This window comes from Tursiops truncatus, chromosome 2 (assembly GCF_011762595.2).
Source record: "Tursiops truncatus isolate mTurTru1 chromosome 2, mTurTru1.mat.Y, whole genome shotgun sequence".
Classification (NCBI taxonomy): domain Eukaryota; kingdom Metazoa; phylum Chordata; class Mammalia; order Artiodactyla; family Delphinidae; genus Tursiops; species Tursiops truncatus.
Genome location: NC_047035.1, coordinates 147,340,316 through 147,362,502, shown reverse-complemented (window position 1 = coordinate 147,362,502; position 22,187 = coordinate 147,340,316). Strand labels below are relative to the sequence as shown.

At 37.9% G+C, this 22,187-nt stretch overlaps 1 protein-coding gene across 6 annotated transcripts in view; it reads left to right on the top strand.

Annotated features, from left to right (window-relative positions):
- LARP4B (La ribonucleoprotein 4B) overlaps positions 1-22,187 on the top strand; it is an 88,350-nt gene that overhangs the window by 20,219 nt on the left and 45,944 nt on the right. For all 6 annotated transcript variants that reach the window (XR_004525350.2, XR_004525348.2, XR_004525349.2 and 3 more), the window contains exons 2-3: positions 8,932-9,066; positions 9,713-9,772. Coding sequence is in view for 3 of the 6 variants with exons in the window: in XM_019945780.3 (XP_019801339.1) it covers positions 8,986-9,066; positions 9,713-9,772 (141 nt within the window). In the remaining 3 variants the exon portion in view is untranslated. The remainder of the gene's footprint in view (positions 1-8,931; positions 9,067-9,712; positions 9,773-22,187) is intronic.

The window sequence follows — 22,187 nt, the reverse complement described above, 5'->3', positions numbered from 1 at the left end:
TTTTAAACGTTGAAGGTCCCTAAGAGCTTTTCTTTACATGACTTATTTCCATCTATATTTATATTAAAAATTAAGACTTCAAAATTTTAAAAATGTATTTTTCTTTAAAAATAACAAACTCCTTGCATGTAATATAAATAACATTGCCTGTGAAAAAACAGCAGTCTTTTCCAAAAACAAAAAGTAATTTAATGAGGAAAGTGGCATCATTTTCTGTTTTTGTGAATCTCTTTAATGTCTGATTTAATAGAATCTCGGCTGTAATCTCATCTGCTTCTGCATTTGCTCTGTTAGTGATGGGTTATTTTGGTTGAAGTGTAAGAGGGAAAACCTGGCCTTACACAAATATGTGGTTGGGAAGGTGAGTTTTTTTTTTTTTTTTTTACATCTTTATTGGAGTATAATTGCTTTACAGTGGTGTGTTAGTTTCTGCTTTATAACAAAGTGAATCTGTTAGTTTCTGCTTTATAACAGTGTGAATCATATACATATGTTCCCATATCTCTTCCCTCTTGCATCTCCCTCCCTCTCACCCTCCCTATCCCACCCCTCCAGGCGGTCACAAAGCACCAAGCTGATCTCCCTGTGCTATGCGGCTGCTTCCCACTAGCTATCTACCTTACGTTTGGTAGTGTATATATGTCCATGCCTCTCTCTCGCTTTGTCACAGCTTACCCTTCCCCCTCCCCATATCCTCAAGTCCATGCTCCAGTAGGTCTGTGTCTTTATTCCTGTCTTACCCCTAGGTTCTTCATGACTTTTTTTTCCCTTAAATTCCATATATATGTGTTAGCATACGGTATTTGTCTTTCTCTTTCTGACTTACTTCACTCTGTATGATAGACTCTAGGTCCATCCACCTCACTACAAATAGCTCAATTTCGTTTCTTTTTATGGCTGAGTAATATTCCATTGTATATATGTGCCACATCTTCTTTATACATTCATCTGATGATGGACACTTAGGTTGTTTCCATCTCCGGGCTATTGTAAATAGAGCTGCAATGAACATTTTGGTACATGACTCTTTTTGAATTATGGTTTTCTCAGGGTATATGCCCAGTAGTGGGATTGCTGGGTCATATGGTATTTCTATTTGTAGTTTTTTAAGGAACCTCCATAATGTTCTCCATAGTGGCTGTACCAATTCACATTCCCACCAGCAGTGCAAGAGTGTTCCCTTTTCTCCACACCCTCGCCAGCATTTATTGTTTCTAGATTTTTTGATGATAGGCATTCTGACTGGTGTGAGATGATATATCATTGTAGTTTTGATTTGCATTTCTCTAATGATTAATGATGTTGAGCATTCTTTCATGTGTTTGTTGGCAGTCTGTATATCTTCTTTGGAGAAATGTCTATTTAGGTCTTCTGCCCATTTTTGGATTGGGTTGTTTGTTTTTTTGTTACTGAGCTGCATGAGCTGCTTATAAATTTTGGAGATGAATCCTTTGTCAGTTGCTTCATTTGCAAATATTTTCTCCCATTCTGAGGGTTTTCTTTTCGTCTTGTTTATGGTTTCCTTTGCTGTGCAAAAGCTTTGAAGTTTCATTAGGTCCCATTTGTTTATTTTTGTTTTTTATTTCCATTTCTCTAGGAAGTGGGTCAAAAAGGATCTTGCTGTGATTTATGTCATAGAGTGTTCTGCCTATGTTTTCCTCTAAGAGTTTGATAGTTTCTGGCCTTACATTTAGGTCTTTAATCCATTTTGAGCTTATTTTTGTGTATGGTGTTAGGGAGTGATCTAATCTCATACTTTTATGTGTACCTGTCCAGTTTTCCCAGCACCACTTATTGAAGAGGCTGTCCTTTCTCCACTGTACATCCTGCCTCCTTTATCAAAGATAAGGTGACCATATGTGCATGGGTTTATCTCTGGGCTTTCTATCCTGTTCCATTGATCTATCTTTCTGTTTTTGTGCCAGTACCATACTGTCTTGATTACTGTAGCTTTGTAGTATAGTCTGAAGTCAGGGAGCCTGATTCCTCCAGCTCCGTTTTTTGTTCTCAAGATTGCTTTGGCTATTCGGGGTCTTTTGTGTTTCCATACGAATTGTGAAATTTTTTGTTCTAGTTCTGTGAAAAATGCCAGTGGTAGTTTGATAGGGATTGCATTGAATCTGTAGATTGCTTTGGGTAGTAGAGTCATTTTCACAATATTGATTCTTCCAATCCAAGAACATGGTATATCTCTCCATCTATTTGTATCATCTTTAATTTCTTTCATCAGTGTCTTATAATTTTCTGCATACAGGTCTTTTGTCTCCTTAGGTAGGTTTATTCCTAGATATTTTATTCTTTTTGTTGCAGTGGTAAATGGGAGTGTTTTCTTGATTTCACTTTCAGATTTTTCATCATTAGTGTATAGGAATGCCAGAGATTTCTGTGCATTAATTTTGTATCCTGCTACTTTACCAAATTCATTGATTAGCTCTAGTAGTTTTCTGGTAGCATCTTTAGGATTCCCTATGTATAGTATCATGTCATCTGCAAACAGTGACAGCTTTACTTCTTCTTTTCCAATTTGGATTCCTTTTATTTCCTTTTCTTCTCTGAATGCTATGGCTAAAACTTCCAAAACTATGTTGAATAAGAGTGGTGAGTGTGGGCAATCTTGTCTTGTTCCTGATCTTAGTGGAAATGCTTTCAGTTTGGGAAGGTGAGTTTTTAATAGTCTTTTCATGTAACCTTGAACTTTGATCTTACACCAGAACTCCACTGAGCTTCTGTGAGGAGAGAATGAGGGTGAAAAAGACATGTCAGCATTCGTTTCAACCCCGTTGCCCCAGAAAGGGCCTTTGGGACCCCTGATGGAGCCCAGACCACACTTTGAGACTCCCTGTCTCAGAGAACAAGACTGATAGTATAACTTCATGAGAAAATGTCGTGATAACTGAATGACAGTTTTATTACCCATATTGACAGACAGCTGGGTCAGTACCTGCTCTTTCTGCAGGAGAGACTTTTCTCAACCCTAAAGGATTAGGTGGGTGGTTTGTGAACGTGGAATCAGCCAGCCGGTGAGTTTTATTAAGTATGTGTGATATATAAATAATAAATTATTCCAAAAAATTGAGCCTACAGGAATGAAACAAAGTGGAACATGATCCTTGCGTTTTAATCTTAATCACACATTGTTACTCACCTGGTGTCCTTTCCTTCTAGTTTCATTTGTTTCATTTTTAAATATTCACAAAGCTCTGTGAATTTTAAAAACATAGTTGTAATTATACTGTCCACAGTTTTATATCTTGCTTTTTTGCTTTATGTAATCTTTGTGAATATTTGTTAATACTTGTAATATATTGCTTTTTTTTTGCTTTTCTGTAGTTTTTATTTCCCCTTTTTTGACTAAAGCTTCCATGAACATTTTTTATAGAATGGTTTACATATTTTTGAATTGTTTCATTAGTACAGATTTTAAATAGAAGTAAGTATGGGAAGTTTTGGATGTGTATTTATACTATATCCTAGTTAGAGTTTTATTTTTGGTTTTTATTATGGAAATTTTAACTACACAAGTAGGGAGGACATTATAGCAGTCCTCCACGTACTGTACCCATCATCTAGTTTCAGCTACCATTAACTTGCTGCATTCTTGTATTTCTGTTTCTTCTCTTTCCTTAAACTTACAAAAAAGTTATTAGCATATTTCAAAGCAAATTCCAGATGTGTAATTTCATCTGTGGTCTTTTAGTTTATGTCTCTTAAAAATAAGACATTTAAGAGTAAACAGCCACAGCACCTTCATTGCACTCAACAAAATTAATAATCACCTTTTATCAGCTAGGCAGCGTTCAATTATTCCTGTGAAAAATGTCATTTTAACTTAATTTATTCAAATCTGGATCCAGATACAGTTCTCACATTACATAAGGTTATTTTGGTTAAAGCTTTTGTATTTTGTAGCAATAAAAGTCTCCCTTTTTTTTTTTTATGTCGTAGATTTGCTGTAGAAATGAGGGCATCTGTTTGTAGTATGCCCCACGTTTTGGGTTTAGCTAGTGGCTTTGTGTTGGTGTTATTTATGTTCCCAGAATTTCCTTGAAATTGGGAGTTGGATATAGAGGTTTGATTGAATTCAGGTTCTTTTTTTTTTTGGCAAGAATACTTCATAGATCTGATACTCTTCGTCCCATTAAGAGTGTGATACCTACTTGTTGCAGGTTAGTGATAAGATTGAAAAGTAGCTTCAGTCCCTCTGAGCCAATCATTATAAGTTCCCCATCAGCTCTTCGGCTAGTTTTAGCAGACATCAACCATCATTTCATTAGATGTTGCAACATTTTGATTTTCTAATGCTGTTATTCACTATGAGTTTTTAATTGTGGTTCCTGTATAGTGAACTGTGTGCCCTGATCTTTGGTTTTGCTGAAACAATCATCCAGGAAAGGCAGGCTGATGCTTGTTTCCTAGAGTAATCTTCAGAAAAAGAAGTTGGTATCATAACAGCGTCCAGAAGTGACTAGTATAGTGGTGGCGTTTGAACTGTTGTGGATTTTTATATGTTTGTTTCCATTCTTTCTTTGTGCCCCTCACATTCTCTGTCTTTGGCCATCTGGAGCCCCTCCCTTCCTTTCCTGTTGCTCCTGTGATGTGACCACAGGAGTCTTGGAGCACTTACTTGCTGTCATGATAAGGTGTGCCAGGTTCATCTCAAATTGAGCAACGTTCTGCAAAAGTGTGGCTGAATGAGGAGGCAAGACTGAGGGGCTGTCACAGGTTGGAGGAGACTGGAGAGAAGTGACAGCTCAGTGCCGTGTGGGATCCTAGAGTGGGTTCTGGTGTAGAAGGAGGATACTAGTAGAAAAACTAGTAAAAGCCAAAGAAAATCTATACAGTTGACCCTTGAACAACGTAGGAGTTAGGGGCGCTGACTCCCATGCAGTCGAAAACCAGCATGTAACTTGGCATGCAGCCCTCCATATCCACAGTTTTGTACCCTGGTATCCTTGGTTCTGCATTTTGGATTCAACCAACCACAGATCCAGATCGTGTAGTCCTCTGGTATTTTTTATTGAAAAAAGTCTGCATATAAGTGAACCCACACACCTCAACCCCCGTGGTTCAAGGGCCAACTGTAGTTTAAAAAGTTACATTTACAATAAATAAAAAAAGATTATGTAGATCTTACCTAGCTTATTTGATTTTATGTTTGTATTTCCTTTTATGCTAAAAATGAATACTTAATATTAATGTAATTCTTATTTACCTTATCGTATTACAGTGTGTGTATGTGTGTATATAATATGTAAAATAGTTTCAAAATAATACCAACATTTACCCCAAAGAACAAGCCTACTGGGTGCATTTTAAGATTTCTTGGTGAGTTTTTAGGATTTTGTGTGCAAATACTATCTTTTAATATCACTTAGAATAATTCTTCTCTGGATATTTATGCCACCTTGATATACAGTTATGTTTATTTGAAACTGATTTATATTTTTTTAAGGATTTCTTTGTCCCAAAAGACCTAAATAAATATTTAATTATGAAACAAACATTTCAGGTATATGTGAGAAGAATTGTTTAGAAACAGAACTAAGAGAACTATACTCTCCCAAGTAGTTAATAAGGTTAATAAAACTTTTTGAGGTGGAGCTTTGACAGATGGAATTAACCAGGTCTGCTAGCAGAAAGACCACTAAGTAGGCAGGTGGGCCCTCTGATTTCATCTCTTTGTTTTTTCATGTAAAGAGAAAATGAAATCAAATCAGGAAAATGACTCCTTTTGTTCAGCTCGTTAAAGCTTTGTGAAAGCTGCCTCTGACCACTATCAGGTTGTCACATTACTAGGTCTTATGCCAGGAAATATTTTGCTTTGACAGTAGATCTATTCCCCCCTTGCCTATTTGTCTTCACAACCTAGAGACCTACTTTTATGCCAAGAAACAATAGTTTGTATAGTGGTAAGTCTTAAAATAGTTTTGGTTTCTTGAACAAGTAATGAAAAAGTTATTTTGTTATTTATTGGAACTGTTGTCAATCATACTCATATTCATCATCATACTCATCATACTCTTAGTCTTATTTCAGATTCAGATATTTGATAATAAGGTTAATTTTAATGCAGATTTTAATGCTGTGTATCTCTGTACAGCTTGCTTAATGAGGTGCATATCAGTAACCCCTTCTGTTGGCAACTTTTCCAGTTGTTGGACTTTTTTTTTTCTTATTAGTTATCTGTTTTATACATATTAGTGTATATATGTCAATCCTGATCTCCCAGTTCATCCCACCTCCACCCCACCACCACTCCCTGCTTCCCCCCTTGGTGTCCATACGTTTGTTCTCTACATCTTTGTCTCTACTTCTGCCTTGCACACTGGTTCATCTGTACCATTTTTCTAGATTCCACATATATATGTTAATATACGATATTTGTTTTTCTCTTTCTGACTTAGTTCACTCTGTATGACCGTCTCTAGGTCCATCCACATCTCTACAAATGACCCAGTTTCGTTCCTTGTTATGGCTGAGTAATATTCCATTGTATATGTGTACCACATCTTCTTTATTCATTCGTCTGTCGATGGGCATTTAGGTTGCTTCCATGACCTAGTTATTGTAAATAGTGCTGCAGTTAGCATTAGGGTGCATGTGTCTTTTTGAATTATGGTTTTTTTCTGGCAACTTTTCCAGTTGTTGGACTTTAAAAAAAAAAAAAAACGTGTGTCAGGTCAGTAATAAAGAGATATAGTCGTGTGATGTAAAGATTACTTGTTTATAGATAGGATGCATGGGTCAGATCAGGACCACTGTTCTGTTATACAAGCTACTGCCATGGCTACCTTTTTAACCTTTTATTATACAACATTTCAAACATACAAAAGTAGATGGGGTCGAATCATGAACCCTCATTCACCTCTTCTGGGAAGAACAGTTGTGAACCCCCATGTCTCTGCCCCACATCATGGTGTTTCCCCTGTAAGTATTTAAATATGCAGCTCTGAAAGGTAGGCTCACTTTTATTATTATTATTAAACATAACCACAATATCATGACATCTAAGAAAATACAGGAATTCTTTAATACTGTCAAATATCCCATCACTATTGCTTCCCTGATTGTCTTTGGTTTCAGTTTATTTGCATCAGATAAAGCCATATAAACAAAATAAAGCCATAGTTTGGCCAGTATGTGTATCTTGTCTCCTTTTGTGTTGAAGAAGCCAAGGGTACTCATCCAGGAATTGCGAGCTTCGCTGAACCCCTTGGCATTCCTCTGTGCTTGTGCTTGCTACAAGTTTGTAATAAGATCACGTCCTGGGTTTGTTGTTTGTTTTGCAAGACTACTTCCTATCTGGTAGTGATGCTGTTTCTATTATAAGGTACATAATTTCTGACTGTCTGAAAAAATATAGGTAGTATATATAATAAAGGACTATTGATTTTTTTTCTCTTTTGGGTATCATATCTTGTTTTCAACCAAACTTTTTTTCCTTTGGTAATCTTAAAAATCAAGTTAATAGTGGTAAAATGCATCTACACCCCATTCTGTGACTGTCAGTCTGGGTACCAATCTATATTTTCAGGATTTTACAATTTAACACATTGCAAATAATTACAGTTTAACATATTTGTCATTCATCCTACATTGTGGAAAACATTGATCTCTGTGAAACTGATTTAATTTGTTTCAAGCATTTCTCCTCTGTTAGTAGTTTACATTTCCAAACGTGTCTTATAGCATTTCAGTGATTTTGTGCTTTTGTGGTTGATGATATTATACATTTGACAAAGGATGAGATCACCTTTGACCATCAGACTATTATCAAGGGTTTTGAGAATTTATCACAAGCAGGTTATTGAGAATAAGGAGTGCCATAATAGAAACTAAAAACCTACATGGTGGGCTTCCCTGGTGGTGCAGTGGTTGAGAGTCCTCCTGCCGATGCAGGGGACACGGGTTCATGCCCCGGTCCGGGAAGACCCCACATGCTGCGGAGCGGCTGGGCCCGTGTGCGAGCCATGGCCACTGAGCCTGCGAATCCAGAGCCTGTGCTCCGCAGCGGGAGAGGCCACAGCAGTGAGAGGCCCGCGTACCGCAAAAAAAAACCCTACATGGTTACCTGGTGAGACAAGAACAGTTAGCTTTTAAATTTCTTTATCTGCCACTTGGATACTATGTGTTTTCAGAAGCAGCCTGAAAAATCTGGGTTAAATCAACTTCTTTATCTTGTGAAGCAGTGTAGTTTACAGTGAAGAGAGGGAGTGCCTGAAGCTACACCTGGATGTCTGAGAATCTTGGTTCTGATACTCATAATATGAAATCATGCAAACTATTATCCCTTCTGAGCCAGAGTTACTTCATAAGCCATTTGGGAAAATCAAATGAGATACTGTATGTGAAGTTCAGTGTCCAGCTTCTGAGCTGAGTGAATGCTTTGCAGAGGCTGCTTTGCATACTTGTGCCCTGTTTAGACTGTTTTTGGTTTCTTTGGTTCAGAAATTGCGAAGGGATTCCTTTTAAATGAATTATTGTTTATTTCTCCTGACAGCTGTTTTCCTGGAACAGAATGAAATTAATGGGGCTGGTCAAAAACCATATATGTGTGTGTGTGTATATATATATATTTGGGATTCATCAATCCCAAATTGGAGTTCTATTAATTTTGTAATTTTCTGTTTTTAAAAAATAACTTTCTGAACATGAGTGGGCTTGGATATGTTAGCATTTAGTTTCTAAGTCTTAGGATATTATCATGGTTACCAAATCAGTGTGAAGAAGAAACTTATTAAAAAACAAGTATTATTTCTTGGGTGCGTAAGGTGGAAATTATGGGCAAATTTCTTTAAACTACTTAGACTCCAGAGGGATAAACATATGTCCTGGAAAACTTGAAGATTTTAAAACTGCTTAGTAATATCATTTTAGAATTAATTACACTCTGCACCTCAAGTTACCAATTTACTGTCTCTTGTTTTACAGCATCCTACGGCTAGCATTAAACTTCTCCCAGTGGAGCCACAAAGTAAACAGCTCATGACTTCTGATCAGGACGCTAAGGTCGTGGCTGAACCTCAGGGCCAGCGAGTCCAGGAAGGCAAAGACAGCGCTCATCTGGTGAGTGGGCATCCAAGGCCAACACTGGCCTGGTGTACCTCTCTTCTCTTCTGATAACAGATCCTACAGTACACTTGGAACACTAGCATATCTCATGCTGAAATATAGGTGTTATATTCTGAGTAAATTTAGGGGTTGCTTAGTAGAGGAAATTAGCAGTTTCAAAGTGAGAGAGAAAACAGATGTCATTTATAGCTCTGAATACTTAAAGCTTTGGATTTAAAATCACCAAGAAAAATGCAGTGATTTGTAAATAGTTTAATAACATTATAGTCATTGTAGTGGTATTTATTTAAAGAGTTAATTAGAATTATGTAAGTTTTTAATTTTGAGTGCATTTGTTTATTGTAAGATTTTATCATGTCAAGCAATAATATTTAAAGTTTCTAAATGACATTGGGAAAAGTAGGTTTTCTTAATTTTCCCTGTGGAAACTACAAGGAATTTTACTTAATGGTGTTCAGTCAAAATTTCAAAATATTTTAAATTTCAAGACTCCTACATCATTTTGAATATCTCATTGAATTTCTTTGTCATGTAAAAATTTTCTTTTCTCAGTGGGTTTTGTTTTACTAAATTACTATGGTTTGAAAATATGTTTCTTTACACTGTTGTGATGGTGTGTTTGGTGTTTTCAATTTTACAGATGAATGGTCCCATATCTCAAACCACTTCTCAGACAAGCTCCATCCCAGCTTTGAGTCAGGTAATTCAGTTCAGAGATTAATCACAGCTGAGGCTCACAGATATTGCCTAACAACAAACATTAATTATAAAAAAAATTAGAAAATGTCAGTGTTCCCCAAAAAGAGAGTGGGGGGAACCACCACCTGGGTACACTATATGTCAGTACTGTATATCCTTTTCTGGCTTGTGTGTGTGTGTATGTGTATAGTTCTACAGACAGCAGTGTGCCATGTGTATTAATTTAATTTCATGTATTCCTCACAGTGTTTTTAATGGTTCACTGATCATCTATTGTATGTATATGATTAACTTTACGTTTTAATAGCCTGTGTTCCTTAAAGCACAAAAGTGATAGTAAGCTTTTAGTAAGAAAATTGATTTCACATTTTAGCTGTGATTAATGAAAGAATAAGGAAATAGAGATCCACTGGTTTTTAAATCCTGCTTTACACCGTTTGCATTTGCGTATGTCAGGTGCATTTGGAGTCAGGCGCATTTAGCTTGGCAGTCCTCTAAGTGATCTCATAAATCCTACAAAATTTTAAAAGTAAGTCTTTTTTTTAAAGTAAAAGTAAATTTTTAAGAGTAATCTTACTAAATTTATAGTCAACCTCATCTACACCCCGAAAATATAAGCAGCTCATGTAGAAACTAAAGGCGGGGATTGGATTGTTGATCTTTTAAAAAAAATAATAATAAATTTATTTATTTATTTATTTATTTTTGGCTGCATTGGGTCTTCATTGCTGCATGCAGGCTTTCTCTAGTTGTGGCGAGCGGGGGCTACTCTTTGTTGCGGTGAGCGGGCTTCTCACTGCGGTGGCTTCTCTTGTTGTGGAGCACAGGCTCCAGGCACGTGGGCTTCAGTAGTTGTGGCACGTGGGCTCAGTAGTTGTGGCTCACGGGCTCTAGAGCACAGGCTCAGTAGTTGTGGTGCAGACTTAGTTGCTCCACAGCATGTGAAATCTTCCCAGACCAGGGCTCAAACCTGTGTCTCCTGCATTGGCAGGCAGATTCTTAACCACTGCGCCACCAGGGAAGTCCCTGTTGATCTATTTTTAGTAAGGCAGAATTTTAAAAAATGAGGGATCTGCTCCAAACTACTTTGTTTCATTGTTGTTATTCTATTATGTATGTAGGGTTTTTTGCATATTGTACTTTACATTGATTTTTTAAGTGAATTTTATAATATCTTAAGTACTTCAAAATCCAAATATAAGACTTATACAGAAATCATTGATGGATTAAAATAATTGTTTTCAGATCAAATCTCCCTCTTCCTCTTGGTTGATTTGCGGTCCAATATAATATTCAAACATCTTTAAAACATATTTCAGGGCATAAAACTAGATATTTGGATTCTATGGGTGGGTTTTGGTTTGGTGTTTCTTTGCTTGCTTTTTAAAATTACTTCGTGGAAAATAACTGAGAGAGACCTATGTGGAAAAGAAGTGTAACACTTTAGCCAGAATTCAATATTTCATTTCTGTGGCGAAATAATTTGCAACTAGTACTGCCTACACATGCTTTGTCATTTTAAAGGGTCAAGGTACTACAATAGAATATTATATGACTAGTTCTTGGTCCAGTCCTGCAACCCAGTACCCCTGGAGTCTCTTGGGTAGAGCACATCTCTGACACCTGATATTGTAACGTGCATATACTATTTATCAGTTTTTCAAGGTATTGCACACTTGAGGTTTTCATAGGATCATTAAATACTAGAGCTGGAAGGGACCATAAGAGACCGTCTGGGCTCACAACATGTATGTTCTTTAAAACTTTAAAACAAACTTGCATTTTATAGAAAATAAAAGAAATCCATTACAAATTTTATGAAGTTGTAATCAATATATATATATTTCACCTCATGTTTTCCCCCATAGCAGATTTCATCTGTATATCCCCTTGTACTTGCCCTGTAGTATTTTCTTTATGTTGATTTGCCGTCACTTCTTTAGCTGTTGGGTTTTTGGGTACATTTACTTAACTTGTTTCTCTTTTTCCTGCTATTATAAATGGCATTGCTTTGAACATTTTTCTAACCAGCGTTATCATGGTGCACCTAAGTGTGTGGATAGCATAGTTGGTGTGGTGGCTCTGAGTGCTGATCCTCAGTGGTCTGCAGTTGTATGACTGGAAGGTGAATGTGCTTAGCAGTCTAATTTAGGAACCATTTTCTTTAAGGTTTAGTGTTCCCCCCAAAGTTGGATGCAGTGTAAGTAGGAGGAGAATGGCCATAGTGATCCCGAAATAAATGTCTGGATAATTAAGGAGCAGGTTTGCATTTATCCATTGGTAATACCAATTGTTTATTATACAGCTCCCTGCTCCCTCCCCCTATAAAATACTACCCTTATTGAGTAGTAACTATTTACAAGTTTAGCCAATCAGCCAAAAAGTGATCTTAGCTAGGGGAAACTGAGACCCAGAGAGGCTTAAGTAATTTCCCCAAGATTGCTCAGCTGTCCAGGATTTGAACCTAGGCAACCTGGCTTCAGAGCCAACTCGAGAAGAGAACTTCCTCTTTGGCATCTGTTATTTCCTTTAGAAAGAGAAACAACAAGTAGAAAGTAATACGAGAGACAAAACCTCACTCTTGTCAACCATTTGGGAACTATTTGCATTGGCTCTAAGTGGTTGAAATTAATTTGGGATAGAGCTAGAGGATTTTAGGTGGGGAATAGCATGACTTATATTTTAAGAAGATTATTTTGACCTTATTATATTAATAGAATGTATTGTAGTGAGCCAAGTATAGAAGTATGGAAACCAAATTAAAAAGCTGTTAAGTAAGGTGAGAAATGATGGTGGCTTAGACTAAGAATGAATGGATTTCAGACTTACTCTGGAGGTGGATTCAATGGCACCATTTATGGATTGGATTTAGGGGTTAGGGTGAGGGAAAAGTAAATCAAGGATAGTTGAGCAACTTAATGGATGGTGGTTTCATTTATTTCGAGATGGGAGAAACTGGAGAAGGAAAGGTTTGTGGAGGGAAAATCCACCTGGTATAAATTTAAGTGAGCAGTGAATTGGGTCATCAGTGCCAGTTGGACCTGATTAGAGAGGTTAGGCCCTGAGATGTAAATCTGGAATAAACAAATAGATTTTTTTTATTGTTTTTATTACACAGAAAAGAATATTAAAGCTACTATTGTTTATGTGGATTAGGTAACTGAGTTACCTAAAATTAAAAATTACAATTAAAAAGTAACTGAGCTGCCATTTAGAATAAAATCAACTCTAATACTTTTTTTTCCTTCTGTAATATTTTTGCCCATCTTAGAAGTTTTATGTCCTTCAAGGGCATTCTCAGTTAAACTGTTAGCTTCACTGATTCATCTTTTTCATAGTCACCTGTATTACTTCCTTATATGTATATTTGATTAAAATTTATTTAATAAATTATGTTCTGTGTTATTTTTTAAATGTTTCAAATGTGTTTGCTTTGTCATGGGAGTTTTAAGACCCATTCGGGCAGGAACTATGTAATGTAGCTCGTTGATAGTTCTCTGCAAGTCATACTTTATTTAAATTGAAAAGAAATTTTGTTAACATCAACATGGCATAATTGATAATTTAGTCATTCATCCTAAAAACTTATCTTTGTGTATATCATATATATATCTTTGTGGTACCATGGGGATTACATATAACATCCAGAAGTTATAACTATCAAATTTTAAGTTGCCTACTTAATAACCTCAGTAGCATGCAGAAACTCTTCTCTTATAAAGTTCTAACTCCCCACCCCCATTTCTGGTGTCACAAATTATATCTTATTATTATGTGCCCAATACCATAGATTTATGCTTGTTTTTATGCATTTGCCTTTTAAATTCTTTGGCTTTTGTTTATCTGCTAATGTCCTTTCCCAGGGAATGTCCCTCCTTTAACATTCCAGGGAATGTCCAAAATGAAGTGAATGCCCTTAATTTTTTTTTTTTTTTTTTTGCGGTACGCGGGCCTGTCACTGTTGTGGCCTCTCCCGTTGCGGAGCACAGGCTCGGGACGCACAGGCTCAGCGGCCACGGCTAACGGGCCCAGTCACTCCGCGGCATGTGGGATCCTCCCAGACCGGGGCACGAACCCATGTCCCCTGCATCGGCAGGCGGACTCTCAACCACTGTGCCACCAGGGAAGCCCCTGTCCTTCATTTTTGAAGGACAGTTTTGGTGGATAAAGAATTCTCAGTTTTTTTCTTTCAGCACTTTTCCTTCATCTCGCTGCCTTCTAGCCTTTAAGGTTTCTAATGATAAATTGGTTGATAATCTTATTGAGGATCTCTTGTACTTGATGAGTCACTTTTCTCTTGCTGCTTTTAAGCTTCTTTCTTTGTCTTTTGACAGTTTAATCGTAATGTGTTTTGGTATAGGTCTCTGGGTTTATCCTACCTGAAGTTTGTGGAGATTTGTAAATTCATGGATTTCATTAAATTTGGGAAATTTTTGGCCATTATTTCTTCAAATATTCTCTCTTACCCTTCCTCTCTTCTCATCCTGGGACTCCCACAATGTGTATGTTAATTGTCCTGTCTTCAAATTTGCTGATTCTTTCTTCTGCCTGTCCAAGTCTGCTATTGAGCCCCTCTAGTGAAATTTTCAATTCAGTTATTGTACTTCTCAGCTCTGAAATATTTGTTTGGTTCTTTTTTACAGTTCCTATCTCTTTGTTGATATTCTCATTTCATTCACATTTTGTTTTCCTGATTAACTTTAGTTCCTTGTTCATGTCTTTTCCTTAGCTCTTTGAGCATAGTTAAGATGATTGTTTAAAGTCTTCATCTAGTAAGTTCCACGTCTGATTTTCTCAGGGACAGTTGATTTTGTTCCTTTGAATGAGCTGTGTTTTCCTGTTTCTTTGTGTGCCTTGTGATTTTGTTGTTGTTGAAAACTGGACATTTGATTACATTTGTAATGTGTTAACTTTGGACGTCAGATTCGCTTCTTACCCAGGGTTTGCTGTTTGTTGTCACTGTTGTTGAAGGCTATAGTAGTCTCATGGTTTTGAGACTTTTCCAAACTATTTTTGTAAAGACCGTTCCTTGTCATGTGTATTCAGTGATGTCTCTGTTCCTTTTGCTTGTGTTCAACTGATATTTTCACAGAGATTCCTTGAATGTCGTGAGTTGAAGCAGACAGTCAGTCCAGCACTGCCCTGCCTGGTGGCCCCCTCCTGCCCCACCCCCCCAACCCTCCCCCCAGTGAGAGGGAGTAGAGCTGCCTCTCCCAGTCTTTGTAGACTGGCTTTGTGCTGGGACAGTCCCTCACTGAGTAGCTCAACTTCCTTGGAGACTAGAGATCAGCCTGAAGTGAAAGCTGAAGGTCTTCTCAGGATGTTTTTGAGCACCCATCTTGCCTGGTTGTAGCTTTCTGAATTCCCCATATACATGGCTGCTTTTGAGTGTCCTAATTTCCTGGAGTTACACTCCAGCCTCTTCTAGGGGCTTTAGGTGGTTCTTGCATGTCTCTGCGTGTCATCTTCTGCCCTGGCATGTGTGGGTTTGTAGTCACCTTATAGCTTTTATGAGCAGTGCCTGACACTTGGCCCCCGCCTTTTTTTTTTTTGGCTGCACTGTGCAGTTTGCAGGATCATAGTTCCCTGACCAGGGATCGAAGCTGGACCCCAGCAGTGAAAGCATTGAGTCCTAACCACTGGTCTGCCAGGGAATTCCCCACTTTTCCCATTTGTGTTCTGAGTTATGTGAGATAGGAGAGGCAAGTCAGTCCTTTAGGTAGCCTCCAGCTAAGACAGAACAGATGGACACACTAATTTGCAAGTAAGGTTTACCCTGCTCCCTCTGGCTCCTGGAGGGGATCTGGGACCTGGGCTGCTGCCACCCCAGACCAAGGTCACACCACACCACAAAACGTTCCTGCCATGTCGAGCACAGCCTTTTCGTGATTGTTTCTTTGCTTAGTTGCTGTAAACTGTGATTGTTTTTCAGAGCTCCTACGAAGTGTGTTCAGAAACTTCTGTTTTTTTCATGATATTTCTGTGAAGGAATGAGAGCCTGGAGCTTCCTAGTTCACCAGTTTGCTTGACCTCTCATAACCTTTTTTTTTGCTTTTCTCAATCCTACACTTGCGTAATTCATTTTTTATGTTTATTTATTTTATTGAAGTACAGTTGATTTACAATATTGTGTTCGTTTCAGATGTATAGCAAAGTGATTCAGTTATACATATGTATGTATATATCTATATTCTTCTTTCTATCCTTTTCCATTATAGTTTATTACGAGATATTGAATATAGTTCCCTATGCTATACAGTAAAACCTGTTGTTTATCTATTTGATATATGGCAATGTGCATCTGCTAATCCCATACTCCCAATTTATCCCTCCCCACCTTTCCCCTTTGGTAACCATAAGTTTGTTTTCTGTGTCTGTGAGTCTATTTCTGTTTTGTAAAATAAGTTCATTTGTATCATATTTTGGATCCCACATGTAAATGATATATTTGTCTCTCTCTGACTTCTTCACTTCGTATGGTAATCTCTAGGTCCATCCATGTTGCTACACATGGCATTATTCCATTCTTTTTTGTGGCTGGGTAGTATTCCATTATATTTTTATATATATATATATATATATACCACATCTTATTATTATTCATCTGTCAGTAGATATTTAGGTTGATTCCATATCTTGGCTGTTGTAAATAGTGCCGCTTGGGGTGTGTGTGTCTTTTCGAATTAGAGCTTTTATCTTTTCCAGTTATATGCCCAGGAGTGAGATTACTGGATCATATGGTAACTCTATTTTTAGTTTTTTGAGAAACCTCCATACTGTTTTCCACAGTGGTTGCTCCAATTTACATTCCCACCAACAATGTAGGAGCATTCCCTTTTCTCCACCCCCTCTCCAGCATTTATTATTTGTAGGCTTTTTGATGGTGGCCATTTTGACCAGTGTGAGGTGATACCTCATTGTAGTTTTGCATGTTCCTGTTGGCCATCTGTATGTCTTCTTTGGAGAAATGTCTATTTAGATCTTCTGCCCATTTTTTGATTGGCCTGTTTGTTTTTTTTGTTACTGAGGTGTAGGAGCTGTTTCTGTATTTTGGAAATTAAGCCCTTGTCAGTTGCATCATTTGCAAATATTTTCTCCCAGTCTGTAGGTTGTGTTTTTGTTTTGTTTATGGTTTCCTTTGCTGTGCAAAAACTTTTAAGTTTGATTAGGTCCCATTTGTTTGTTTTTGCTTTTATTTATTTTGCCTTGGGAGACCAACCTAAGAAAACTGTTATGATTGATGTCAGAGAATATTTTGCTTATGCTCTCTTCTGGGAGTTTTATGTTGTCATGTTTTACATTTAAGTCTTTAAGCCGTTTTGAGTTTTTTTGTGTGTATGGTGTGAGGGCGTGTTCTACCTTCATTAATTTAGGTGTGGCTGTCCAGCTTTCCCAACACTACTTTCTGAAGAGACTGTCTTTTCTTCACTGTATATTCTGACTCCTTTGTTGAACATTAATTGTCCATAGGTGTGTGGGTTTATTTCTGGGTTCTCTGTTCTGTTACATTGATCTGTACGTCTGTTTTTGTGCCAATAGTATGCTGTTTTGATTACTGTAGCTTTGTAGTATTGTGTGAAGTCTGGAAGGGTTATGCCTACAGCTTTGTACTTTGTTCCTTTTTCCTCTGTACTTTCCAGAATTGCTTTGGCAATTCTGGGTTATTCATAGTTCCACATAGATTTTAGGATTATTTGTTCTAGTTCTGTGAAAAATGTCATGAGTAATCCAATAGGGATCACATTAAATCTGTAGATTGCTTTGGTTAGTATGGCCATTTTAACTGTATTAATTCTTCCAATCCAAGAGCATGGCATATCTTTCCATTTCCTCGAATCATTTTTGATTTCCTTTATCAGTGTTTTATAGATCTCAGTGCATAAATCTTTCACCTCCTTGTTTAGGTTTATTCCTAGGTTTTTTTCTTTTTCTTTTTTCTTTATTTTTTGTATGCAGTTTTAAACGAGATTGCTTTTTTACTTTCTGTTTCTGATATTTCATTGTTAGTGTAAAGAAGTGCAACAGATCTCTGCATATTAATCTTGTATCCTGTTACCTTGCTCAGTTCATTGATCACTTCTAATAGTTTTTGTGTGGAGTCTTTAGGGTTTTCTATATAGAGTATCATGTCATCTACATATAATGATAACTTTACCTCTTCCCTTCTGGTCTGGATACTTTTTATTTTTCTTGTCTAATTGCTATGGTGAGGAATTCCAATACTATGTTGAATAGAAGTGGTGATAGTGGGCATCCTCGGCTTGTTTGAGAATTTAATGGGAAGGCTTTCAGCTTTTCTTTCTTTTTTAAAAAAAATTATTTATTTTTGGCTGTGCTGGGTCTTCATTGCTACGTGGGCTTTCTCTAGTTGTGAGCTGGGGCCACTCTTCGTTACGGTTCACGGGCTTCTCATTGCCATGGCTTCTCTTGTTGTGGAGCATGGGCTCTAGGCACGTGGGCTCAGTAGTTGTGCCTCGTGGGCTCTGTAGAGTGCAGGCTCAGTAGTTGTGGCGCACAGGCTTAGTTGCTCTGCAGCATGTGGGATCTTCCCAGACCAGGGCTCAAACCCATGTCCCCTGCATTGGCAGGTGGATTCCTAACCACTGTGCCACAAGGGAAGTCGCGCTTTCAGCTTTTCATTGTTTAGTGTTATGTTGGCTATGGGTTTGTCATGTGACTTTTATTATGTTGAGATATGTTCCTTCTGTACCCACTTTGGGAAGAGTTTTTATCCCGAGTGGATGTTGAATTTTATCAAATGCTTTTCCTGTACCTATTGAGATGATCATGTGTTTTTTGTCTTTTGTTGATGTGGTATATCACATTGATTGATTTGTATGTGTTGAACCATCCATGTGACCTTGGAATGAATTCAACTTGATCATGGTGTGTAATCCTTTTTATGTGCTGTTTTATTTGGTTTGCTAATATTTTGTTGAGGATTTTTGCATCTTTATTTATGAAAGATGTTGGCCTGTAATTTTCTTTTTTTGGTATGGTTCTATTATCAGGGTGATGGTGGCTTCATAAAATGACTTTGGGAGTGTTTCCTTCTTTTCAGTCTTTTGGAAGAGTTTGAGAAGTTAGGTATAAGTTCTTCTTTGTACGTTTGGTAGAATTCCCCAGAGAAGCCATCCAGTCCTGGACTTTTGTTTGCAGGGAATTTTTTTTTTATTACAGATTCTGTTTCACATCTAGTGATTGGTCTGTTCAAATTATGTTTCTTCTTGATTCAGTTTTGGTGGTCTGTATGTTTCTAGAAACTTGTCCATTTCTTCTGAGTTGTCCATTTTGTTGGCGTATAACTGTTCATAATATTTTTTATGGTATTTTGTTAAAATACCGTAAAAATCTGTGGTGTTGGTTGTTGTTTCTCCTCTTTCAGTTCTTATTTTGTTTATTTGGATCCCTTCTCTTTTCTTCTTGGTGAGCTTGGCCAGAGGTTTGTTGCTTTTGTTTAACCTATCAAAAAACCAGCTCTGGGCTTCCCTGGTGGCGCAGTGGTTGAGAGTCAGCCTGCTGATGCAGGGGACACGGGTTCGTGCCCTGGTCCAGGAGGATCCCACATGCCGCGGAGCGGCTGGGCCCGGGGGCCGTGGCCACTGGGCCTGCACGTCCGGAGCCTGTGCTCCACAGCAGGAGAGGCCGTAGCAGTGAGGGGCCCACGTACCACAAAAAAAACCCCAACAAACCAGCTCTTGGTTTTATTGATTTTTTTTCTGTTTTTTTTCTTCTTACTCTCTATTTATTTCCTTTCTGATCTTTATTATTTCCTCCCTCCTGCCAGCACTAGGTTCCACTTGTTCTTTTTCTGATTCTTTAGGTGGTAGGTTAGGTTGTTTATTTGAGATTTTTCTTGTTTTTTTTTTTGAGGAAGTCCTGTATCGCTATGAACTTCCCTCTTAGAACTGCTTTTTCTGCATCCCATAGATTTTGTACGGTTGTGTTTTCATTGTCATTTGTCTCGAGGTATGTTTTAAATTTTCTCTTTGATTTCATTGTTGACCCATTGGTTTCTTAGTAGCATGTTGTTTAGTCTTCCTGTAATCGTTTTTTTTCTTGTTTCTCTTTCTGTGGTGAATTTCTAGTTTCATGCTGTTGTGATCAGCAAAGATGCTTGAAGTAATTTTTATACTGTTAAATTTGTTGAGGTTTGTTTTGTACCCTAGAGAATGTTCTATGCATACTTAAAAAGAATGTGTATTCTGGGGTTTTTTTGGATGCAGTGTCCTGGAAATATCAACTAAATCTAACTATTCTGATGTGTCATTCAGAATCTTCATTGCCTTATTTATCTTCTATCTAGAAGATCTATCCATTGATGTCAGTGGAGTGTTAAAGTCTACTTTTATTATATTCCCATCGAATTTTCCCTTTATGTCTGTTGTATTTGTTTTATGTATTTAGGTGCTCCTATGTTGGGTGCATATATCCACTCCTTCTGTTGATGGTTTTATCATTATATAGTGTCCGGCTTTGTCCTTCTTTATGGCTTTTGTTTTAAAGTCTATTTTGTGTGATATGAGTATTGCTACCCCCACTTTCTTGTCATTTCCATTTGCATGAAATGACTTTTTCTGTCTCCTCACTTCCAGTCCATATGTGACTTTTGCCCTAAAGTGATCTGTAGGCAGCATATTGTAGGTCCTTATTTTATTATTCAATCTGCCACTCTGTCTTTATTTATTTTTTTTGTGGTACGCGGGCCTCTCACTGTTGTGGCCTCTCCTGTTGCAGAGCACAGGCTCCAGACGCGCAGGCTCAGCGGCCATGGCTCACGGGCCCAGCCATTCCGCGGCATGTGGGATCTTCCCGGACCGGGGCACGAACCCGCGTCCCCTGCATCGGCAGGCAGACTCTCAACCACTGTGCCACCAGGGAAGCCCTGCCACTCTGTCTTTTGATTGGAACATTTAGTCCATTGACATTTAAAGTAATCATTGATTAGTATGTATTTATTGCCAGTTTAAATCTTGTTTTCCAGTTAATTTTGTATTTCTTCTTTTTCCTTTTGTGGTTTGTTGGTTTTCTTTTGTATTATGCTCGAGTTCCTTTCTTTTTGGTTTTTGTGAATCTGTTTTATGTTTCTGATTTGTGGTTACCCTGGTTTTCAAGTATGTTAACGCATAACTGTATCTACTTGCTTTAGACTGGTCGTCATATAAGCTCAAACACATTCTAAAAGATCTGTATTTTCTTACTCCCCTTCCCCACATTTTCTCATAACCTTTTATGTGAGAACTTTTTCCAGGTTGTCATTGATTTAAATTGTCTTTTTAATAACATAGAACTACTGATAAATTCTTATTGCATGTAATAAGAATTCTTATACAAATATAAAGCTTGATTGTTCAAACCTATAAAGTGCAAATTAATGACATTCATTTCGTCTGGCAGGTGATGTTTTGCTGAAACTAAAAGCTGTTTCACCAAGTACTTGTGGTACTAGTTTACCCAGAATTTCTTTGAGTTTACCACAACCTAAACTGCAGAATTTCGAGTGAATAACTTCTTACTGCTTTTGTTGATTCGTTTCTTTGGTGCACCTTGGTGTCACCTGGCCTTCACTGGGCTTGAATGAATTTATGACGTTTTAGATCCAGTTCTTTTCTCAGTAAATTAGGTTAATTTAGGTGTTGTCACATAGCACCACTGCACTCTTAAACCTACATGCAAACATGGACATATCTTTAAAATTTTGTATTTGCATCTTTTTTTTTTTTTGTGGTACGCGGGCCTCTCACTGCTGTGGCCTCTCCCGTTGCGGAACACAGGCTCCGGACGCACAGGCTCAGCGGCCATGGCTCACGGGCCTAGCCGCTCCACGGCATGTGGGATCTTCCCAGACCGGGGCACGAACCTGCGTCTCCTGCATCGGCAGGCGGACTCTCAACCACTGCGCCACCAGGGAAGCCCTGCATCCTTTAATTCTTTTAGAGAGCCTGTAGATTCCCCCACTTTGAGTCGATGGTGCAGACACTGACTTGCTATTAGGATGCTTTCCCAGGGGCTTGAAGAATGGGGCAGTGTGTGGGGATAGGAGAGAGTCGTTTTGCAAAATTGAGAGGGGTGGCCTTATAAAGGATGGTGCGATCTGGAAATTGGGGGGAGGAGACCTGATAAACGGTTTGAGCAAAGATAGGATATGCCAGGGTTATTCAGTTGGGGTTTTTAAATTTATTTATTTATATTTTATTTTATTTTTTGGCTGTGCTGCGAGGCTTGCCAAACTAACATATCTTAGTTCCCCAACCAGGGATTGAACCCAGGCCCTCAGCAGTGAAAGCACCGAGTCCTAACCATTGGACCACCAGGGAGTTCCCAGTTGGGTTTTTTTTAGATGAAATAGAGGAGCTGAGGGGGATGGCATCTTAGAATGAGAGGCAATTATAGAGGTGGGCTGGGGTCAGATTATG